At 41.1% G+C, this 22,691-nt stretch overlaps 1 protein-coding gene across 6 annotated transcripts in view; it reads left to right on the top strand.

Annotated features, from left to right (window-relative positions):
* PCDH15 (protocadherin related 15) overlaps nucleotides 1–22,691 on the top strand; it is a 2,123,136-nt gene that overhangs the window by 1,968,945 nt on the left and 131,500 nt on the right. For all 6 annotated transcript variants that reach the window (XM_033941002.1, XM_033941006.1, XM_033941004.1 and 3 more), the window contains one exon: nucleotides 5,080–5,207. In XM_033941002.1, the coding sequence (XP_033796893.1) occupies nucleotides 5,080–5,207 (128 nt within the window). The remainder of the gene's footprint in view (nucleotides 1–5,079; nucleotides 5,208–22,691) is intronic.

A 22,691-nucleotide genomic window follows, 5' to 3' on the forward strand; every position in this document is an offset into this window, starting at 1 on the left:
AATCTCATCCTTTTGTAATCCAAGGTATTGGCAGAATAAAAGAAAATAATGTAATGTGATATAATGTAATCTCTTTAATCCCCCACAAAAGCTAAGAGAACTGAAGCATCATTTCTGTAATTTACTTCAACATAATCTGACATACCCTTTTCAAATTATAATACAAGGGCTTGAAATCCACAGCAGCTGGATATCAGATTGCTAGAGGAGCCAATCATACCTGCTGGAGGTAAGATTGTCACATGAACCAAGGAAGGGTTAGAATCCAACGTATATGCATTTCCTAGGCTTTTCTGTCCTAGGATCTTTCTTTTATACCAGTTATGAATGCATTGCAATTTTTTTTAATAATTACTGGCTACCATTAAACAAAGCAACCAACTTTAAAATAGTGTTTAGTTACCTAAAGAATGCACTTACCAGCATTGTAGGACAGTAATCTGGTTCTCAATATTAAGAATAGTACATCCATATTCCCTGTTGACTGTTTCATAATTTAACCTTTGCCCTTCAGATGCATGTTCAAACTGTCTGCTTTGGGCTAGAGTCCACAGTACCTTTTGTTAGCAGAGTATTACAGGTATGGCTCAATGCTGCTCAAGGTCAGAATTGGATATGTGTAGTATTATCCCCAATGCCTACAGAAGATACTTTTACTATGAAGTGAGAAACTACTCGACTCCGAAGTGACAACAAGCACAGATAATTACTCAATACTCTTAAGTGACTACGTACAAAGATATGTACACCTAATAATATTTGATTATGGAAATGGACAGAAAGTTTCATATACAAATCATATACAAAGCTACAGGATTATATACTTAGGAATTGTGCAGATATGACCAGATGCTTCTATCTAGATAAGGGTTTTTGAAATATTGACCCAATGGTCTACTATATCATATGATAAGACTAAATATTCACACTAGCTGTAGGCCGAGTATCCTTTCACTGCCTACCCGAGAATGTCAGTTGACTGTCCATTAACGCCTACCCGAGAATGTAGGCCAAGTGTCCTTTCACCAACCCCTAGTCAGTCTGAGCTTGGACACTCAAAGCAGGTTGTAGGCTTACTGAGGGTTAGGCATTAAGCCAGCAATCCTCCTCTCTAGGATCACCCAGGAGTCCTTGTTTCCAAGAACTTCAAACTACACTTCTCCCTCCCTATTCGCGGGGGTTAGGAGCAGAGCCGGCCCGTGAATATGGAAAATTTGCAAATAACTTTTGGGCCGGCTCTGACCCACCCCTGGAGTTACCTGGTGGTCTAGCGGTGACGCGGGGCAGGAGTGATCTTCCTACACTGCCAACAAGCATCTATCCAGGGGGGGGGGGGAGGGCCTGGGGAAAACCCCTGCAAATAATCAAAACCAAGAACAACAAAACAGCGAATAGGGAAGGGGAAGTATATGTTCCTTTCTGCTGGGTCGCCATTAATCAGCCTCCCCCCCTTTTCAGTTCAGGGTGAAGTCCCTCTTGACCTGTCAAAATGTCCTTTAAGAGCTGAAGAGGTCCAAACTGAAGCTCTGTTCCCTATCAGGAGTCCAGCTCAAGTCTTTAAGAGTCTCTTTTCTTTATAAATCAACCATTTTCTCTGCAATTCACTTGTATGCAAATTAGGATGCAGATAAGTTAATCAAATCCAAGGTCAATGTCATCCAGTCATCTACTATTGGGGAAAACAATGCTCTGAGGAAATAGGGGTAGCTGGTTCCTAACACCACCCGCCTAGTATTCCACTATGACTAGAACCACCCCATTAGGAACTAGGTTGACACAGTTATTCCCTGTTTAACCCATCCTTTAGGAAACCCTTGGGAGAGTTAAACTCTGGTGTACCCCTCCCTCGAGAAGTACTCTTTTATGTAATGGGACATATACTCCAGCATAGGAGCACATCATTAACTTAGCTATAAATATCTAGGCCATTATATTATAAACGTGTCCCTGTATAAATAAAGGCAAACAGCAGTCCAAAAAAGCAGAAAACATGCCTTGATTTCATGGATACTTTAATTTAACAAGAACACATCTTACAATGAGGTGTCCAATGTGGACCACATTTTGCAATCACTTATATTTAAAAATCACAGACAGCCAACAGAATAAGGTTGTAGTTTTCTGTGAAAGACCTAACAGATGCCAGCACAGCATGATTTCTGAGAATTCATTTTATATGGTTTGTAGCTCCTTGGAGAGTCCCTATTATATATGATTTGATGTTCTTGCTTAAACACCTTTGCATGTCATGTTTTGAGCTACTGTGAGTATTTTAAGTTTTTATCTTAGAGGAAAAGTGTGTGTGTGTGTGTTGGGGGGGGATGTGAATGGGGCTTGTGTACCACCTTTTTGTGGTTACATATTCAAAGTGTCCAAAATCACAAGGTGCAGTGCTGGGATTCAATCCCACAACCTCAGGGCACTCAGGCAACTCAGGCAATGAATTGTCCATCAAATTATGTTTTAATTATTTTAAATGATTTTTATGCTTTGATCTATATGTTTCACATGTTATTTATGGGGTGGTTTTTTTTAACTGACATTACGCCTTGCCAGTGTGAAACATGATCCACATCGAGCATTTTATTGTTTGACCTGCTCTTGTTGAATTAAAGTGTGAAATGAAGACATGTTTTCTGCTTTTTTGGACCTGTCTTTGGGCTACTTGCAGATTATAGATTCATCTTTTGTGTTCATCTAAACAAAAGCATTTTATTTAGAGTACAGTATATATGTGTGTAAATACCGATTTCAGAAAACAGCTATTTACAAGTACATGCTGAGGTCTGCATCACATAGATTTCAAGGGGGGAGTAGTTTGGATGTCTTGGGCAGAACAAAGTTTACAAATATATTTCCTATCTTATGAAGGGAATAAAAATGCATGGAGAAAATGTCCATGTTGGATTTTTATACCAGAACAAAAGTATTCATTTCAGCAAGAGCCTTCCACTAGGGATTAAGGGAATCATCTCCTTAATCCCATGTAGTTTATTAACACCTCCAAAATAAAATCAAGTTAAAGTATGGCCTGATTACTGGTAGCATTTATATGTGCAGGATTATAAAATGGAGCTATTACAAATTATGCTACTTAAATGTGAAAGTTGCAGGTGCTGAAACTTGCACATGGAAGCTGCTGGATCCATGCTGTTACTTCTTAGTTCTTTCAATGTGTATATTTATAAAACACCTGCTCCCACTGGCAAAAATACATGTCCAAAGGGGCCCAAAGGAGGTTGGAAAGGTGCTTTGACTGTACTTGAGGGGAAGGTCTTCATGGTGGTGGGGATGTCCTTTGGGAAGCCTTCATAGTTGGATCCTGGGAAAGTACTTGGGAGGAGTCAGCTTTTGGAGTAGGGAGCAGTACTTAGGGTATCTTCATGATGGGGGAATGCCATCCAGGTGAGAGGAGGGGAAGCTCCTCGATGTAAACATCAGTTCCTTTATGAAACAATCTGGGAGCACTGGGCCACTGCTTTTCAGCACAATGTTCCAAGTTAGAAAAATACTACCAGCTTTTTACTAGTAGTGATTATCCAACAAAGTGGCTTTTTGATTGCATTTGCTTGCTTTGCATCTCCTTACTATACGTATAATCCACAGTAACTTACACTAACGTGTTGTAGTAATACAGTATAATGTGTGTTAATATCCTTAACAAATGTTAAGAGGCAATAATGTGCATTCTTGCATTAACATACCTTGAAAACGACACCTTTTATTTATTTATTTATTTATATTCTGCCTATCAATGGAGGTTGTCTAAGTGGTTTACATTCTTCCTGTCTGTCCTGGCGGGCTCACAATCTATCTAATGTACCTGGAGCAATGAAGGATTAAGTGACTTGCCCAAGGTGCTGAGGTTGTAGCTCTAACCACTAGGCTACTTCTTTCTCCACTTCTTACTAGTCCTTTTACTAAAGTGCAGTAGCTGATTTAGCACGTGCTAAATGCTAACGCACGCAGATGCATCCATAGGATATAATGAATGCGTTAGCATTTAGCGTACACTAAAACAGCTAGCGCGCCTTAGTAAAAGGACCCCTTAGTGTATATCTAGTGAATTTGGGGTTAACAACACAATAGCTTTTTTAATTATGAGAAATCTATGTAAAATAAGAAAATTCTTTGACCCAGCACAATTCAGGCTAATTGTCCAATCCCTAGTCTTAGGTCTACTGGACTATTGCAATTCCCTGTATCTACCTTGTCCTGCCAACATGATAAAACAACTTCAGACTATACAAAACACTGCCCTCAGACTGATCTACTCCCTGAGAAAATATGATCATATTACAAATGCCTTCCTAGACTCTCACTGGCTACCTATGCAAGCACGAATTCAATTCAAATTCTACTGTCTATTATTCAAAGCATTAAACGGCTCCGTCCCCCCCTATCTAAACAACCGCCTAAACCAGATCCTCACCTCAAGACAAAGAAGAACTCTGAACCCTTCTGCCTTCCCTCCACTCAAGGGCACTCAGCGCAAAAAGATTTTTGATAACCTTCTGGCGACGCAAGCAGCAAAACTTAACCACTCCATCTCCAACCTGTTGACGGCAACGGACGACTTCAAAACTTTTCAAAAAGAAATCAAAACCCTACTTTTCAAAAAATGTATCCAGATATCTTAACCCAACCCTTCCCCTCCTCCTAGATAAATTTTCCCCCCAAACCTCCACTTAAATAATCTCTTCCTCCCCAAAATACCAACCAAGTATTCAGATCCCTGAAATGTAACATAATCTTATTTAAACTCTAACTGTAATCTATCTGTTATATCACACAGTAACATACAGTCAATTTAATATCCAATTTGCAAGTTCTTCCGGAATTAATCCAGCTACCTCTCCTCCCTTGTAACCAAAAAAAACCAAAAACTGTTGTAACTTCACTGGAAATGTCCAGTTAGCTCTTTTGTAATCCGCCTTGAACTGCAAGGTATAGGCGGAATAGAAGTCCCTAATGTAATGTAATATACAAACTCTGAATCTCATATTAGCACATTTCCCTGCTCCTTGATGAATTTTTTATATTAACTAAAACATTAACTCTTTATTCCTTTATTTTCAGGTAACACAGCCATGGTATTTATTGACATACAAGATGAAAATGACCATGCACCTGTTTTTTCCAGAAAGGTCTACATAGGTGGTGTGTCAGAAGATGCTAGAATGTTTTCTTCAGTGCTGAAAGTTAAGGTATGAAAAATAATACATTTATAGATCATACTAGTGTTTTAGCCCGTTACATTAACGGGTGCTAGAGTAGATGTCTGTCTGTTTTGGTTTTTTTTTAATTTGTCTCTCTTTCCTTGGATGCTGTCTGTCATTCTTTCTGTCTGTGTTTCTCCCTGGCCCCCCTGTCTGTCTATCTTTATTTCTCTATCCTCTTCCCTCACATGTGCCCTTTTTTCTTTGTCCTCTCCACTTCTTTCCAACATCTGCTCCCCCTGTCCCTCAGACTTCCTTTCAGCAGCTGTCTCTCTTCCCCCCACACTTCCATTCAGTGTCTGTCTCCCTCTCTTTACCCCTTCTATCTACTGTTCACCCTCTGTCTTGCCCCTTCCATTCCCTGCCCTCTCTTCTCTTTCCATCCAGTGTCTGCCCTCTCTCTCTCTGTTCCATATGGCATGTACTCCTTCCTTTCCCCCCTTCCTTTTCCCTTGGTATGGCATACCTTCCTCCTTCCCTCCAGGCCCTGCCATCTCTTCTTCCCTCCAAGCCATTTTCTTCCCCTCTGCTCCCTTTCCTTCTTGAACTTCATCGGGCAGCAGCAGCAGCATTCACAATTCATTGCTGTTGCCGGCTTCAGGTCTTCCTTTCTGGCGGGTCCTGTCTTCATGAAAACAGAAGTAGGCAGGACCCACCAGAGAGGAAGGCCTGAAGCTGGCAACAGCAGCAAATTGTAAATGCTGCTGCTGCCCGAAGAAGCCAGGCCTTAACAACAAAGCTTCCTCCAGCGTTGGCAGCCGTGAGAGCCATCTAGTGAGGGAGGGATACCACTGGACTACCAGGCTTTTTTAAAAACAACTTATCAACGATGGCAGCAGTGCTTGGCGGGGGGGGGGGGAATAAAGGGTTTGAAAAGGTACACCGGCGGCGGTGCTGGGGGAGTTTGAAAAGCCGTCGGCCGTGACGTATGCCGCCTGCATCGACTTTAAAAACTTATCAACCATGGCGGCATTGCTGGGGGGGAGGGTTTGAAAAGGTGCAGCAGCGGCGGTGCTGGGGGGGTTTGAAAAGCCGCTCAATGACAAATTCAGCCGTGATGCATCGAACTTTGTAAGCACGCATGCGCACTCTTGCCGGCCACAGCCCGACAGATCAGGGATCAGTGAAGCACGCGGTAAGAGTGTGCATGCGCACTTAGCATTTTATTATATAGATGGAAATAGTAAGTATGACATATTCTAGAAGGAATAGAAATTTTTTGTTTCATCCTCTACTACAGGGGTGCCCACACTTTTGGGGCTTGCGAGCTACTTTTAAAATGACCAAGTCAAAATGATCTACCAACAATAAAATAAAAAAAAAACACAACGCACACTGTATGCATAGAAAATGTTAATTATCATTCCTATTCCAGGGTTTTTCAAAGAGGTCAAAGCAGATGACTCTATGCACTGTCACCTCAGTAACAACCATACAAAAATAAACAAATATACCCCCCTCCCTTTTTACTAAACCACGATAGCAGTTTTTAGAGCACAGGGAGCTGCGCTGAATGCCCAGTGCTGCTCTCGACGCTCATAGGCTCCCTGCGCTAAAAAACACTATTGCGGTTTAGTAAAAGGGGACCTTAGTGTAAAATATAGACAGCAGATATAAATTCAGACACATTTTGATCACTAAATTTAAAATAAAATCATTTTTCCTACCTTGTCTGGTGATTTCATGAGTCTCTGGTTGCACTTTCTTCTTCTGACTGTTCATCCAATCTTTCTTCCTTTCTTTTAGCCTGTATGTTTCCTCTCCTCCAGACCTCATTCTCTCCCCCAACTTTTCCTTCCTCTCTCCCTGCCCTTTCTTTCTCTCTGCCTCCCTTTCTTTTTTTTCTGTTTCTCTTCTTTCCTTCTGTCTCCCTGCCTGCCCTTTTTCTTTCTTTCTCCCTGACCTCTCCCAAGCCATTGCCATCGGGGACCAGGACCCAAACCGCCACCAATAACAGGCTCGAAAGCCGACGCAGGCCCAAGCTCTCCCTGCTTCGGCCGACCAGCTTTTCTGACGGCAATTCTGCCGTCGGGGAGAGGAAGGCTGATTGGTCCAAGATCGCGATCGATCTATTGGGGGAAATGCTGCCGGGTCCTGCCTTCGCGGAAACAGGAAGTAGGCAGGACCCGGCAGCAAGAAGAGCAAATGCTTCACTAACCTGTCTCCCGCCTTAGCCCGTAGCGAACGCTTGCTTCAGGGCTCTCAACATGTGTGTGCCGGCTTCCCTTCTCCCCCCCCCAGACATAACTTCCAGTTTCGGAGGGAAGAGAAGGGAAGCCGGCATGCACACGTTAGAGCCACGGAGCATAAGTTCGCTACGGGCTGAAATCTCCAAGCTGGTTTTTTGTTTTGGTTTTTTTTAAATGTTCAGCAGTGACGGCAGCAGCAGATGACAGCTGGGCGGACCGCCCAGCTAAAAGACCCAAGGGAGAACACTGGAGAGGAAGGCTGATCGGCCCGGTAGATCAGGACGGCAACACGAGTCTAGCGATCGACTCGCGTTGCCTTCCTGAGCTACTGGTCGATCGCGATCGACGTGTTGGGCACCCCTGCTCTACTATGTTGCTCAAAAAATGTTCTGACTAGATCCTAAAAGGTGACAGACTATATTAAGTTTTTGCATTCTCATACTGCCAATTTTTTGAATTCTCTTTCAGAACAGTTTCCTATTTTAAATATGCCTATCATGATTTTAATGCATATGTGTAAACTGTATAGGATAGGCTCCATAGTGTCAAATCACTGGTTTCAGATCAATAGGGAAGAAATAAGAACTTGTTTTTTAAATGTTAAATGAACTATATGGGAAGGAAAAGATGAATACAAGATTCCACTTGAAGGTTTTCTAAATACATCCATAGAACTGAGTGATTATTCTGATGTAGCTTTTTAGTTTCTAGTTTGTCCTAGGACCTGAGCTTAAAAAATTTCAAAAGATTTAAAGTATGTTGTCATTCATAAAAGCACAATGTTCTATAGACTTCTGTGTTTCAATCAGCTGAGAAGATTCCAGCATATATGTAATGTTCAATGGAAATTGATTGGGATTATTAGTGATTCCTGCTTGTACCAAGGCTTTGATAGATATCATCTGCATTAAATTTCATTTTTAACGTTATTCTTAGAGGTACAAATGATTTGAAATATATAGGGACATATTTTGCAGTGCATCTAAGCAGTGGCGTAGCGAGGGTGACTGGTGTCCCTCTCCTGACCTCTTCCCCACCACCCCTGCCATGCGCACGCGCACGCACCCACACCCTTTCCCTGTACCTTTTTAACTTCCATGCAAGCAGCAAAGAACTTGCTGCCCACGATGGCTTCAGAAGTGATATCAGAGAAAGTGCCGAAGCCAATGTGGGCAGCAAATTTGTTGCTCCTCATGCCGAAGTTAAAAAGGTATGGGGAAGGGGCGCGGGTGCATGCACATGGCAGGGGGAGGAATGGGAAGGGAAGGGGGCAGTGCCCCGAGGAAGACCACACCTGGGTTGGACCACCCCCTTCACCCCCCCCCCCTTTAATATGCCACTGCATCTAAGTCCAATTTGTATATCCTGGTAAGTGTATCCAAATTTTGGAAGACAAAAATGTTAATTTTCTAAACCACTAGACATAGATTTTTTTCCTGAAAATTACCTATTTAGATTTCTGAGCTATCAGACATCTAACCTTAGGGCTCCTTTTACAAAGCCGCGCTAGTGGTTTAATGCGCATAATAGCGCGCGCTAAACCGCCGGCCACGCTAGCTGCTACTGCCTCCTCTTGAGCAGGTGGTAGTTTTTCGGCCAGCGCGGAGGTTAGAGTGTGATGAAAAGTCACGTGTGTTAAACCCGCTAGTGCGGCTTTGTAAAAGGAGCCCTTAGTGTGATGGAGTGTACATCCCATCCCATGCACCCCAGGGCCATGGGTCTCCATAACCCTGGGGAAAGGGAAATAACTGGAGGGATTATGGTTCTGTATGGGAGGTACTAGTCAGGGTAGAGAGACTAGAAGGGTGATGGCAGGATCCCAATATCCCTTGTCCTTTTCGATGGGGATGCTTTGGTCAGGGTGACTGTTGATTAAAGAAAGCTCAGAAGATAAAATGGACTGATTTGTATTTGAAGAACCTGATTTGCATAGTTATATGTATATGCACTACTACAGAGATGAAAAGGGTTCTGAAGCCATTAATAGACTCTATGGACTGGGGAAGTACCCAGAAAAGAATGAGGAGGAATTCCCCTCCTTCTGATTATATTATTACTAGAGGGCTTTGACAGCTGGCATCTCCTCACCCTAAGGAAGCGAAGAGATCCTATTCAAGGCAATTAGGAGGAAGATATCCTAACTTCCAGTAAGCCCTCAAAGAGTGAGTGACCAGGAGGGTCTCTGGAGATTGAGGAGCCAGTGTCCTCAGAGAGTGACCAGTGGCAGGTTCCATCGGCAGAGCAAGAGTGACTGGTGGCAGGAAGGTAGGGCCAGAGTGACCAGTGGCTGATCAGACAGGCTGATCAGACCACTTGGAAGGCCTGAATATAAGGCTTCTACATATGTACTAGACTAATGCACTGCCACTATACTGCCACTGCCACACACACCAGTGCAGTGATCACAGGCCACATACCTTGCACTATACCTTACTAAATCTCATTATAATTCTTCCTGCTGCACCTCAGCAGCCCATATTACTATCAAGTCTCTTCAATATATACCTGTATACCCATCACAGTTACCCTAACTCTTATACACTTACACACAAACAACAAATACACACACAACTCTCTATCATGCCACAACTTTCATACACTCCCTTCTACTCTTTAAGGTCCTTCATTCATACATACCTCTACAGCTGCTATTACTCTAGAGCAGGTATTATCAGCCTAATCTTTGGGATGCATCTAACTAGTCAGGTTTTCAGGATATCCATATGAATATGGATGAGATAGATTTGCATAGAATGGAGGTAGAACATGCAAATTTATCTCATGCATATCCATTGTGGATATCCTGAAAACCTGACTGGTTAGGTGTATCTGAAGGATTGGGTTGACAACTGCTCTATAGTTCTCCATTATCTCCTCCATAGCTTCTCATCTCTGCTACCACAGACCCTTCACATACTACTCCATACTAACCTACCAATGCCATATCAGCTCCTATAAATAGAGGCAAACACAGTCTACTGAAGCTCAACCTATACTTTCAATTAGGTGGTGAGAAGCTAAGGGAGTCAGCCAGATCAAAGTACCTGAAGGAGCTAGGACAACCACAACTGACCATATTTAGGACACCTAACTTTTTTGACTATTTTTAATCACAAAAATGGCCAAGTTCAAAATGGCCAAACCTAAGTCATTTGAACATAGAAAGGAACACCATTTATACTACACTGGCCAAACAGACATATCAGCAGAGCAGTAAGGCACCTTAGATGGCACTCCTGTGAACTTCACTTAAAGGGTGTCAGGTACACATTGCACCATAACCCTTTTATAATGTGTGGTGAGCCCTCCCAAATGCTCCTAAAACCCACCTGTCTACCACCCCAATAGCCCATATGAATGCAGATGTCACTTATATGGCAATACAATAGGATTTTAGTGGGGTTTACCATACATGTAGTATGTAAAGTGGGGATATGGGCCTTGGTCCCCCTCTCTATGGTTTACTAAACCACCTATCAGGTTACTCCAGACACCTGCTTCCTGCTCTACGAGGCTTTTCCATAACAGATGCTGCTGTTCTAGAGACAGGTATGTATTGTTTTATTCAGATATTTAGGAGGTGGAAGGGGGTCAGTGACTACTGGAGTTATGTAGGGGGGTCATGACTTAATCCCTTCAGTGGTCATCTGGTCAATTAGGGTACCTTTATGGCACTTAGACACTTCTAAAACAGGTCTAGCTCTGGACATCTAAATGGCTCTGAACATCTTGAGAAATGTTTGATTATCACCACAAGATGTCCAAGTACCAAACACACCTAAAGCCTGTCCATAATGCACCTACAATACACACCCTTGATCTAGCAAGACATCTAGAAAGCTAGTTTTGAAAATCAGCACATTAGCATTTTGGTGAGAAAAATGTCCAAGAGCCAATTTATGCCATTATGTGACATTGTAGAGGGGCATAATAAAAAAAAACAACATCTAAGTCCCCTTTTGGCCTAAGCCCCTAAATGCTGAAAGTAGCAGCAGAGAAAATGTCCATTCTCAAAAAAATATCCAAAATGAGGGTTTTTTTGAGAATGGCCTACTTCTACATTCAGCAGTTTAATCGCCCAGACCACCACTATGTCTAAACTTAAAACACATTATCAACCAACAAATTGCCTAAATCCCAAACAGCTAAAACAAGACCTTTTGGGTGAAGGAGGGGCCAGTCCTTCGCCTAAAAGCTGGATTCTGTAACCAGTGTCTGTCAAAAACAACACCAGTTACAGAATCCTTCCACACACACAATGATCGCGGCAGGAGAGATGCCCAATCTCTCCTACCTGCACCCCAACCCTCCTAACAGGACAGCTTAAATTTTAAAATGAAACAAGCAAAAATGAGCAAACACTAACCATTATCTCTTCCTCTCTCTAAGAGATCCCACATGCCTATCTCAGACTTTCTTGAATTTAGACACGGTCTTTTTCTCCACTACCTCTACCGGGAGACTACTCCACGCATCTACCACACTTTCTGTAAAAAAATATTTTCTCTTAACTTCATCCTATGCCCTCTCATTCCAGAGCTTCCTTTCAAATAAAAGAGATTTGCCTCATGCACATTTATGCCATGTATGAGGTATCTAAATGTCTTTATCATGTCTCCCCTCTTCCACCTTTCCTCTAAATTGAAACATAAGGGCAAATGTGCATACCAAAACACATCCCTATTGAAAAGACAAATAATTAAATTCAAATTATCCATTCTAGCTTCTACTGTTTTTCAGTGGTTCTCCTTAAACCTATTTAATTGTGTTCTTGGTGCTTGATGAGGACTCAATAGAGTAACTCCTATCCCTCTAATTTTATATAATGTGTCAAAGGTTTTGTGGTTATACCACAGAAAGGCTGCATATCACATGCATTACCTTACCTTTAAAATTACATATTTGCTGTGATAGAATACTAGTTTAGCACCTAGAGTCTGAAGGGATGACTATATTTGGCACCTGCCATGGCAAGCACCTAGAAAACGGGCATCTGCCGTGTGTCAATCACCAACAGGTGCCATATATAGAATCGGACATACCAGCACCTAGCAAGGACTCTAGGCATCGCAAATATAGGCCAGGGTTTCAATGCATACATTTCCAGTGCCTAGGGTCCTTCATGAATCACGGACAGCGTCGTGTATTGACACTGAAGGCTGGCACTGCTGCTAACCACTCCCACTGATGGCCCTCAGCATCGCTAGGTACCAGTAGGCACCACGGACCAAGTCACCAGTCAGGTAGGCCGCGTAGTGGGGTCTTTATTATTTTAAAACAAGTTTTTAATTAGGTTTTAATGGCACAACCAATTATCGTGCCACTTAAACCCAATTATGCCAATTAAGTAAGATGGCATTAGGGTGGCTATTGCGTCATGTTGAGAATCTGGTCCTGAGTGTCTAACTTTTAGAATGTCTACTATACTATCCCACTGACTCATAATTTGTGTTTGTTTTATCACACAGCTTAAAACAGTCTTTTTTTCACTAGAGATCATTTATAGTTATGAGTTTGTAGAACCTGTTACATGAAATTAGTATTGTGTAAGGAACTAAGGCAAATTTTGCATGCCTTCATTTAATGCATTTTTTGTCCTTTTCTATGTTGATAATAAATTCATCACTCTGGAAAAATGTTTTCTGAAAGCAATGAATTCTTTATAAATAAAAGATCTGAAGTTCTTCAAAAATAGATATTTGAAAACAACATGAAAGCAGAAACAGATAGCAAAAACTGGGTTTTCATAATGCTAAGGTATGAACTATAGCTATTTCTTACAATTGGTTAAAAAAGAAAAAAAATCTTATAGGAGAAAACATCAGGTGAATATTTACTTCTTCATATAGAGAGAATTCTGTCAATGACAAGATTTCTTCAGAATCATGATAAATGCTTCCTACGTGGATGATTGTCCGCATTAAATGGAACAGCTTGGAAAAGAGATGGCTGAGGGGAGATATGATTGAAGTCTACAAAATCATGAGTGGAGTAGAATGGGTATAAGTGGATCGATTTTTTTTTCACTCTGTCAAAAATTACATAGACTAGAGGACACTCAATGAAGTTCCAGGGAAATACTTTTAAAACCAATAGGAGGAAATATTTTTTCACTCAGAGAATAATTAAGCTCTGGAATGCATTGACAGAGGTGTGGTAAGAATGGATAGTGTAGCTGGTTTTAAGAAGGGCTTGGACAATTTCCTGGAGGAAAAGTTCATAGTCTGTTGAGACAGACATGGAGGAAGCCACTGCTTGCCCTGGATCAGTAGCATGGAATATTGCTGTTCTTTGGGTTTTGGCCAGGTACTAGAGACCTGGATTGGCCATCGTGAGGATTGGTCTGACGCAGGAAGGCTATTCTTATGTTCTTATTTTGTGCAGAAAATTACACAAATGGGAGTATATTTGAATTGCTATGTTTTACATTACATTACATTACATTACATTAGGGATTTATATTCCGCCATTACCTTGCGGTTCAAGGCGGATTACAAAAGGTTAATTTAAAAAAGATAGAATTACAATGATTAGCTAGAGAGGTAAGTTGTAGATCTTAAGAGCATTTAGAGGTCGTGTTGTTATTGCTGTTTCAGGAATTTCTTGAAAAGTGTGGTTTTTATTTCTTTTCTGAACGTCCTATAGTCTGGGGTGGTCATCAGAAGGTTGGAGATCTGGTTGTCCAGTCTTGCGGCTTGAGTGGCTAGGAGGCCGTCGTGTAGTTTTGTTCTTTTTACTTCTTTGATTGGGGGGGGTATGAATGGGGAGTGCGTTTTTCTGTGTCTGGTACTGGGTGCTTGGATGAGGCGATTGTTCAGGTATGATGGGCTGTCTCCGTGTAGGGTTTTAAATAATATGCAGTAGAATTTGAATTGGATTCTTTCTTGGATTGGGAGCCAGTGTGAGTTGATGAAGGCTTCAGTGATGTGGTCATGTTTTTTCAATGAGTAGATGAGTCTCAAAGCTGTATTTTGGATTGTTTGGAGTTGTCTTATCGTAGTTGCAGGACATGGAAGGAAGAGTATGTTACAGTAGTCCAATATACCTAGTATTAGGGATTGTACTATAAGTTGGAATTGTGTTCTTTCAAAGAATTTTCGGACTTGTCTCAGGTTTCTCATGATTGCGAATGATTTTTGAATTGTTTTATTTATTTGCGGTTGCATTGTGCAGCATCTGTCTATGGTCATGCCTAGTAGTTTTATGGTGGTTTGGATGGGATATTTGGTTGTGTTTATGTCTAGGATGGTTGTGGTTTGGATCTTGTCATTTTCTAGGAGGATGAATTTGGTTTTGTCTTGGTTGAGTTTAAGTTTGTGATTTTCCATCCAGGTTGTGACTGCTTCAAGTGTTTGGTGAATTGCTATGTTTTGCTGGCTCAATAAACCTGGAAGTGGTCTAATGGTTAGAACTGCTGCATAACCACTCTGAGATTGGAGGTTCAATCCCAGCACCGGTCCTTGAAACCCTGGACAAGTCACCCAACCCTCCATTGCCCCAGGTACCATAGTTAGATTGTGAGCCCACCAGGACAGATAGGGAAAATTGTTAATGTACCTGATTAGATTATGAACTACTCAGATGGCTGTGTCAATGGACAGTATAAGAAATAAACTTGGAATTTTGGTGCAAGATCCCAGACATGGCCCAGCATTGAATTTCTGAAGATAACACCAGTAGTGGTCAGCAAACTGCTGATCATCGGCCAAATATCAAGCCATAAAACTGTAGATCTCTGCAAATTTTATGCTTTAATTAGACACTATTCTATAAATTTGTGTATTTTCACCTGGATCTGCCATTTGTCCCCCCTTTTTGTCACCTAGCATCCATAGAATTCTCCTGGATGTGTTCATTGCCCCCTCTTCTGTCCATAACAGTGAGACCTACATTGAGAAGAAGAATCTCAGGCAATGAGAGGGGTAAAGTAGCACCAGCATTGTTATAAAAATCCTAGATTCTCTGAGTGTTGGCATAGCACCAACTGGGTTAGACTAGAGTTGCAGTTTTTTGGGGGAAAATGAGCATATTAGAAAAGTAAATTGAGGACGATCTGAGTGTCTCCATGGACAGGTTTATCACGGATAACTTAATAGCAAGAGTCTCCTTTCTGTTGCATTACCAGAAAGATCAAATGAAAGGAATTAGGGTCCTATTTTGAAAGAAAGTCTGGAATGCAGCACATGGGGTGATCTGATTGTAATAGGTGAAACCAATAAACAAGCAGTGGCAAGAAGATCCCCAAGAACCCACAGAGGGATGCAAAGTACATTTTCTAAAGCTCTGTGCCAGTGCCCATCTTGAGCAAACAACAAGAGGCAAAGATCTGCCAACACGTAAAGCGCACAACATGAAGCAGACCAACCAGTGTGGTTTATTGAACCAAGCACCTACGTGGCCACGTTTTGCACTAAGGCTGCATGGGGACAATTACAAAAAGTACATATTAAATAAAAGCCATAAACAAACAAATTTACACCAAAACAATGTCACAGAGTAGTGGTTCTTATACCTGTCCTGGGGGACCCCCAGCCAGTAGTGTTTTCACGATATCCCTAATGAATATGCATGAGACAGATTTACATACCTGTCACTTCTGTTATATGCAACTCTGCCCCAGCTTTATTTCATTACAATTGCCTTTTAAATACAATCTTCAACATAGTATAACCTAACTCATTTTAACTCTCTAATTCATAGTGCGGCTGCACAACTTCCTAGAGCTATTCAGTATCATAATTAGCTCCCATTATTAAATGTTATTCTTTCAATCCTGCTTCCTTGGTGACTTACAGTGTTGTCAAGCCACTCTCAACTGGTGACAGTACCACCCACAAGTCAAAATTATAATTATTTATATATCACAAATTATATCCCCAGCCACATCTGGGAGCAATACTGCTTTTCATGGCATACCCCGACCCTAAGCTGCAACCGATCTCCCCCATAGCACCCATAAAAAGTCAATCCCCAATTAGCAACCAAACCAGTCACCCCTCACCCTCCCCCCATCCTAACCCCCCCCCCCCCACACAAACACACATCCACGCCAAGAAGAGGGGCAGATAGGAGGGCAACACTTCCCACCAGAGAAGCTCTTTCTTTTCCACTCTCGCCTGTACCACAAACCACTATCCCCAGCCCACCAAAATACTCTCCCCTTCCCCCTCCTTCAAATCACACGCTTGCTTTTTCCTCCAGTCATATCCTGACCTTGTTACTACCAGCCTACTGTCACCTCCTCTGGCCTTCCCTATTTTCATTACCCTTTCTTCCCATCATCCTCTTCCATTTAGGGGTCCTTTTACTATGGCGCGTTAGTGCGTCTTAGTGCACGCTAAATATTAGCGCACGCTAAATGCTAACATGTGGCAACGCATCCATAGGATATAATGGGCACGTTAGCACACATTAGCATTTAGCACATGCTCATTTTTAGCACACGCTAAGACAAACTAGCGTGCCTTAGTAAAAGGACCCCTTAATGCCTTACCCCCTCCCAAAAATACCCATGACGGTCCTTGTTTTTTGCCAATGTTAATAGCCACCCAGCTTAATCTGGTGGCCCTCAAACAATGTACCCTTCTTAAAAAGACCCAACCCTCGCATTATAGCAAATTTTTATATTACAGCAAGATTTAAAATATTGAATGGAGAATTTTGATTAAGTTACTTTTAAAATATTAAAATAAACACAAAAGGCACAGTTTTGTTCAAAATAACTTTTAAGCCTATTCATTCTTAAAATAAATTTAGACTAGGCTTGTCACAATACATTGAATTTTGCCCCATGGAATAGCAATCAAAAAATATGGTCCTTAGCCTTTAGGCAGTAAAATCCCATCTGTCAAGTTATCTTCTTTAAGGGTAATAATTTCTCTGTATAATTCTCTAGTTCAGTTAGTACTTGTGTGTCAACTTGAAATGTTTGTTCCTTTAATCAAGAAAATGAGATGTTATTGAACTCTTTTCTAAGGTGTTATTATCTCCATTATGAACAGTCACTTTTAAAATGGAGCAGCAACTTCCTGTCAGCTGAACTGATCTTTCCAATAAATAGATCAACATACGAGGGTTCTTCAAAAAGTTTCCACACTTTCATATTTTCGCAGGAAATGGTTGGGGCAGGAGAAGTGGTAAGAGGGCGTGCTGTAGAATGTCATGTAACTAGTCAGTCAGGCAAGCCAGCTCACCTTGCAGGTAGTGATGTAATTTGCTTTTGAGATATTTAGGGCTCCTTTTACAAAGGTGCGCTAGCGTTTTTAGCGCACGCAGCTGATTAGCGCACGCTAGCCAGAAAACTACCACCTGCTCAAGAGGAGGTGGCAGCGGCTAGCGCACTATTCCGCGCGTTAAGGCCCTAAAGCGCCTTCGTAAAAGGAGCCCTTAATAAATAGTGTTTAAAAAATAAAAGTGCAGAAACTTTTTGAAGATCGCTCTTATGTCTAATATGATATTAATACTCAGGGTCTTCACAAGGTACTATAAGAAAATTTGCCTTAGTTTATTGAGTTCTAGTAATATGATGATAAATATTTTAATTATAAAAAATGTTTTTTACCATCCTATATTAAACCTTTTGAAAAACATCTGTGTTAATGCAGCCTAACCATTGTAGGGGGGAAGTTATTAAGCTGTGTTAGAACCTTAAGCCACACTATTTGATCCTTAACACAATATGAAGAACTCTAATTGAGTTTGCCTTGCTCTGTCATGGTGTGGAACTTTAAGGAGTGTTTTATTTATGTTACAATTTGTATTTTTGCAAATCTATTTCATGCATATTCATTGCACACCTAATTTGGGTTAAATTAGACTACTATGAAGTCCCTTCAACTCAATATAGACTTTGTTATGTATTACATATGCTAGATGTGTGCTGCTCAGTGTGGTTATCAATCAACTACTAGGCACCATTTATAAAATCACACCTAATGGTGCCTAATTTATCGGTACCTATCTCAGACACCTAGCAATGCCTAGCTCAACAACACCTATTCTCCACCCCTAACCATGCTTACTTTTCAGGTAGGTATAATTAGGTATCAGAAGGCACCTCCACCTAGGTGACTTTAGGCATTGTGTGGAATTCTGCAGCTAACTTTTAATTTAATTTGTTATAAAAATCAATGATTCAATTAACTTCAGTAGCATGGCCATTTATCATGCCATTTAAGCTATTTATTGAATTCGGTTAGGTGCGGGTTTTAGTTAGGCGTTGTTAGGCAGTAGTGGCGTAGCAAGGGTGAGTGGTGTCCAGGGTGGTGGTGCCCCTCTCCACTTCTTCTCTGCCCCACTCTCTGCTCCTTCCTAACCCCCCCTGCATGTTCATGCCCCTTCCCTTCCCTTCTCCCGTACCTCTTTAATTTTCCTAGCACGAGCAGCATCACAAATTTGCTGCCTACATCGGTGTCAGCTCTCCCTCTGATATCACTTCCTAGACGCAAGATCCAGAAGTGACATCAGAAAGATAATTGATACAGGTAGCAAGCTCATGATGCTGCTCGTGTTGGGAAAATTAAAGAGGTACAGGGGAAGGGAAGGGGCACGCTTGCTCGGCAGGGGGGTCAGGAAGGAACAGGGGCCAGAGAGGAGGATGGGTGTCAGCGCCCCTACCAAGTTTGCACTCGAGGTGGACCGCCCCCCTCCCCCTCCCCTTTCTACACCATAGTTAGGTGGCCTCAGTTATAGCACCTAGTAGCACCTAACTAAGGTGCCATTTAAAGAATCAGGCCCTTAGAGCACATATCTGGCATATATAGTAAATTCATATTCACTGTGGATATCCTAAAAACCTGACTGGCTAGGGATTCCCTAGAATAGGTTGAGAAACCCCTGATATAATAAAACTATCAGAGGTGTATAAAAAGTGAAAATGTGATGGTGTTAGATGTCATACTGGAAGAAAAAATTTAGGAGTAGAGGAGTAGCCTAGTGGTCAGAGCACCGGAATCCCAGTTTAAATCCTGCTTCTGCTTCTTGTGATTTTGGTCAAGTCACTCATATCTACATTCCATCAGATGCTAAAGTTAGATTGTAAGCCCGCTGAGGAAAATGAGATCCTGATATAACTCACATTGAACTACTACTGGAAAAGGTGTGAGCTAAGTCTGCAACCTTTCCCCCTCCCCCCCCCTTCTTATAAAAATAATCTTTCTAATATTTTTTATCAATGAAAAATATTATTGTGCTTCTGGACTCAGACTTCTGTACTGCTGCACCGCTCACTCTACTTAATAAACATTTTAAGTTTCAAAAACTTGCCTACCATCAACAGATTGTTCAATTTGTTGGTTTATATCAGCCATTGAGAGCTCTAAAATTAAGCAAGATAATAACTAGCTTTTTATTTTGTCTTAAGATATTCCCTTCTACTACCTAACTGTTCTGAGCTCCCTTGGGAGAACGGTAAAAAAAATTAAATGAATGATTTCTTCTAAAGTACGTAGATACTAGAGACTATTGAAAACTTATAAATGTTTCTGCTAACATCTTAGAATCACATAAAATAAGGATAGGAATTTAAGAGATCATTAATGGGCCCTGGAAATCCACCCCCAACTACAATGATTTTCTGATAGTTCAGTCACACTCCATTTCCAGCCTCTCTTCTCTCATCCCTCCTCTTACCTAGAGAGCTTCTGCATTAAACTACCCTGTCATCCATAGTCTAATAACGATTACCTGGACCAGAGAAGCATCTAACTATGGCTCCCTTTTACTAAGCTGCAGGAGTGAGTGCCATGTGGCAAATGTTCTGACGCCCATTTAATCCCTATGGGCTTCAGAGCATTTAACACAGTCCATGCTATCGAGCTTAGTAAAAGAGGAGGTATATCAGTTTCCTCTTAATATCATATTGTAAAATAGTAGTGTCTGACTCCATACAATGTGACAGGTTGCACTGCTACAGGTCAGTCTGTCAAATAAATAAGTTCAAGTTTCAAGTTTATTTGATTATTTGATTAAACGCCTATCCAAAATACTAAGCGTTGTACAATAATAATTAAAACATTAACAAAAGTACACAGAGACTAACAATTTTAACATACTTCGGGTTTTTTGTTGTTGTAGTTGTTATTAATCTACAAGGACACAATAGGAAAAGGGGGGGAGAACTACAATATTTATTAAGAAAAGATACAGCAAAGGAAAGAACAGTGGGATGGGAAAAAAATCAAGAGTAACTGGACTTGAAACGAATAGTCAATTGTAGGCATCTTTAAAAAAGAAACATTTTAAACTATTTTTGAATTTCTGTAAATTGTGTTCAGATCGTATATATATAGGAAGAGAATTCCAAATCGTGGGGGCGGTTACTGAAAAGATTGTATTACGTCGAATGCCTATTATTCTTAAGGATGGGATATTAAGAGTATGCTGTGAGGTGGATCTTAGAGCTCTCGGAGGGTCATATGGAATAAGAAGTCTGTCAATAAATGCTGGGACATGTGTTTGTATTGTTTTGAAGGTTAGAAGTGCTATTTTATATGTTATTCTTTTTTTTATTATTTATTTATTCAATTTTCAAAATACAATTCAAGATTTACTTGTACAGAAAGCTTTTTAAGTCAAGAAAAGAAAATCACAACAATATTATAAATTTCAAGGATACCAATTAACTTAAATCGGCTCAAGTCCGCAAATGATCCAAAATGTAATTATAAACGGAAAATACAAAGAGATAATATTAAGGAAAATAATGCAAGTCAGCTGATGAGGACATCTTAAATTTCCTATACTCCTCCATTCTTTTCCTTCTCAAGCCGAGAAAGAGATAGGAAAGTTGTCAGCTGGTAAGGCTCAAAGAAAACATATTTTTGGGAATTATATTGTATAACACATTTACAAGGATATTGTAGGAAAAAAGTTGCTCCAAGAGCTATAATTCCCGGTTTTATCATAAGAAACTCTTTTCTTCGCCTTTGTGTGTCTCTGGCTAAATCTGGGAACATTTGTATTTTGAATCCCATAAATTCTTTTGCTCTATTTTTAAAGAAAAGTCTCAAAATCCAGTTCTTATCCATTGTTAGAGCTAAAGTTGCTACTAATGTTGCAGGAGTAGCCAACTCTTTGTCTGATAATTCCAATAATGCCGATACATCTATTGGACCTTGGCTGTCTTCCTGTTGCTGAGTTTGATTTTTCATGGGAAGGTAGTACACCTGTGTAAATGGAGGTAATGAACCCTCAGGAACTTCTAGTATTTCCGTCAGGTATCGTTTTAACATTTCTCGCGGGGTAATTGTTGTAATTCGTGGAAAATTAATCACTCTGATATTGTTGCCTCTTGAAAAATTTTCAAATGTTTCAATCTTCCTTCTTAAATTAACATTGTCCTTAATTAAGGTCTCTTGAAGTTGTTTGGAAGATTTTAATTCATTTTTGATACTGTCCAATGATTTATTTGAGTCAGCAATATCTTGCTTTATTAAAGTAATTTCTTTTTCTTGGTCTTTCATTTTCCCCTCCACTTGCACTTGTTGAACATTAATTGTCTTCGCCATATTAGCCACCAGGTCCCACAAGGCATCTAATGTAACTTCCTGGGGCTTAACTATAATAGGAATTTGTAAGTGTGTATTCAAAAGTTTATGCTCACCATTCGACAACTCTCCTCCAATTCCCTCCGCTTGAGTGGGTCCAGTTTTAATTGTTGCAGCACTCCCGTCCGTATTCAGGCTCTCCTGCATAGCCTGTGAACCTGACACGGCTTCTTCAACACAGCTCCGCGCAACCTCTAGGGGAGAGCTCATCCCGACTTCCGGTTGGCTCTCTACCCCTGGGGAGCTGGTTGCACGGGGGTGCAAAGGAGGAGGTCTTACATCGGGGCTCAAAGTGGTCTCAAAACTTCGGTGAGACACCTCTGCTCCGTTCCCAAGAGGTGTCTCTAACTGAAATCCCGACGTCGCCATGGTGTCCTGAAAACGCCGAAACAGCGCTTCAATGTTGCTGGAGGTAGGTGTTCCGGAGCGCAGGGAGGCCCCACCGGTGCTCTTTCCCCTTCTTTTCGGCATGTTTAAGGCAAAATTCAGCTCAAAGGAGCTCAAAAGCTTCCAAACTTTAGCGTCAGTTCGGCGACTGATTCAGCAGCTTGCATCCGTGGCCATCTTGGATCGGCAACCCTATATGTTATTCTATATATGACGGGTAGCCAGTGGGCTTTTTGTAGAAGAGGGGTGACATGATCATATTTATTTGAACCTGATATCTTTAGAAGTACTTTAGAAGGAGAAAAGATTAAGAGTGAGTATATTTTGCATGAGCACATTTTGAAGGGTAC

This window comes from Geotrypetes seraphini, chromosome 4, assembly GCF_902459505.1.
Source record: "Geotrypetes seraphini chromosome 4, aGeoSer1.1, whole genome shotgun sequence".
NCBI lineage: Eukaryota > Metazoa > Chordata > Amphibia > Gymnophiona > Dermophiidae > Geotrypetes > Geotrypetes seraphini.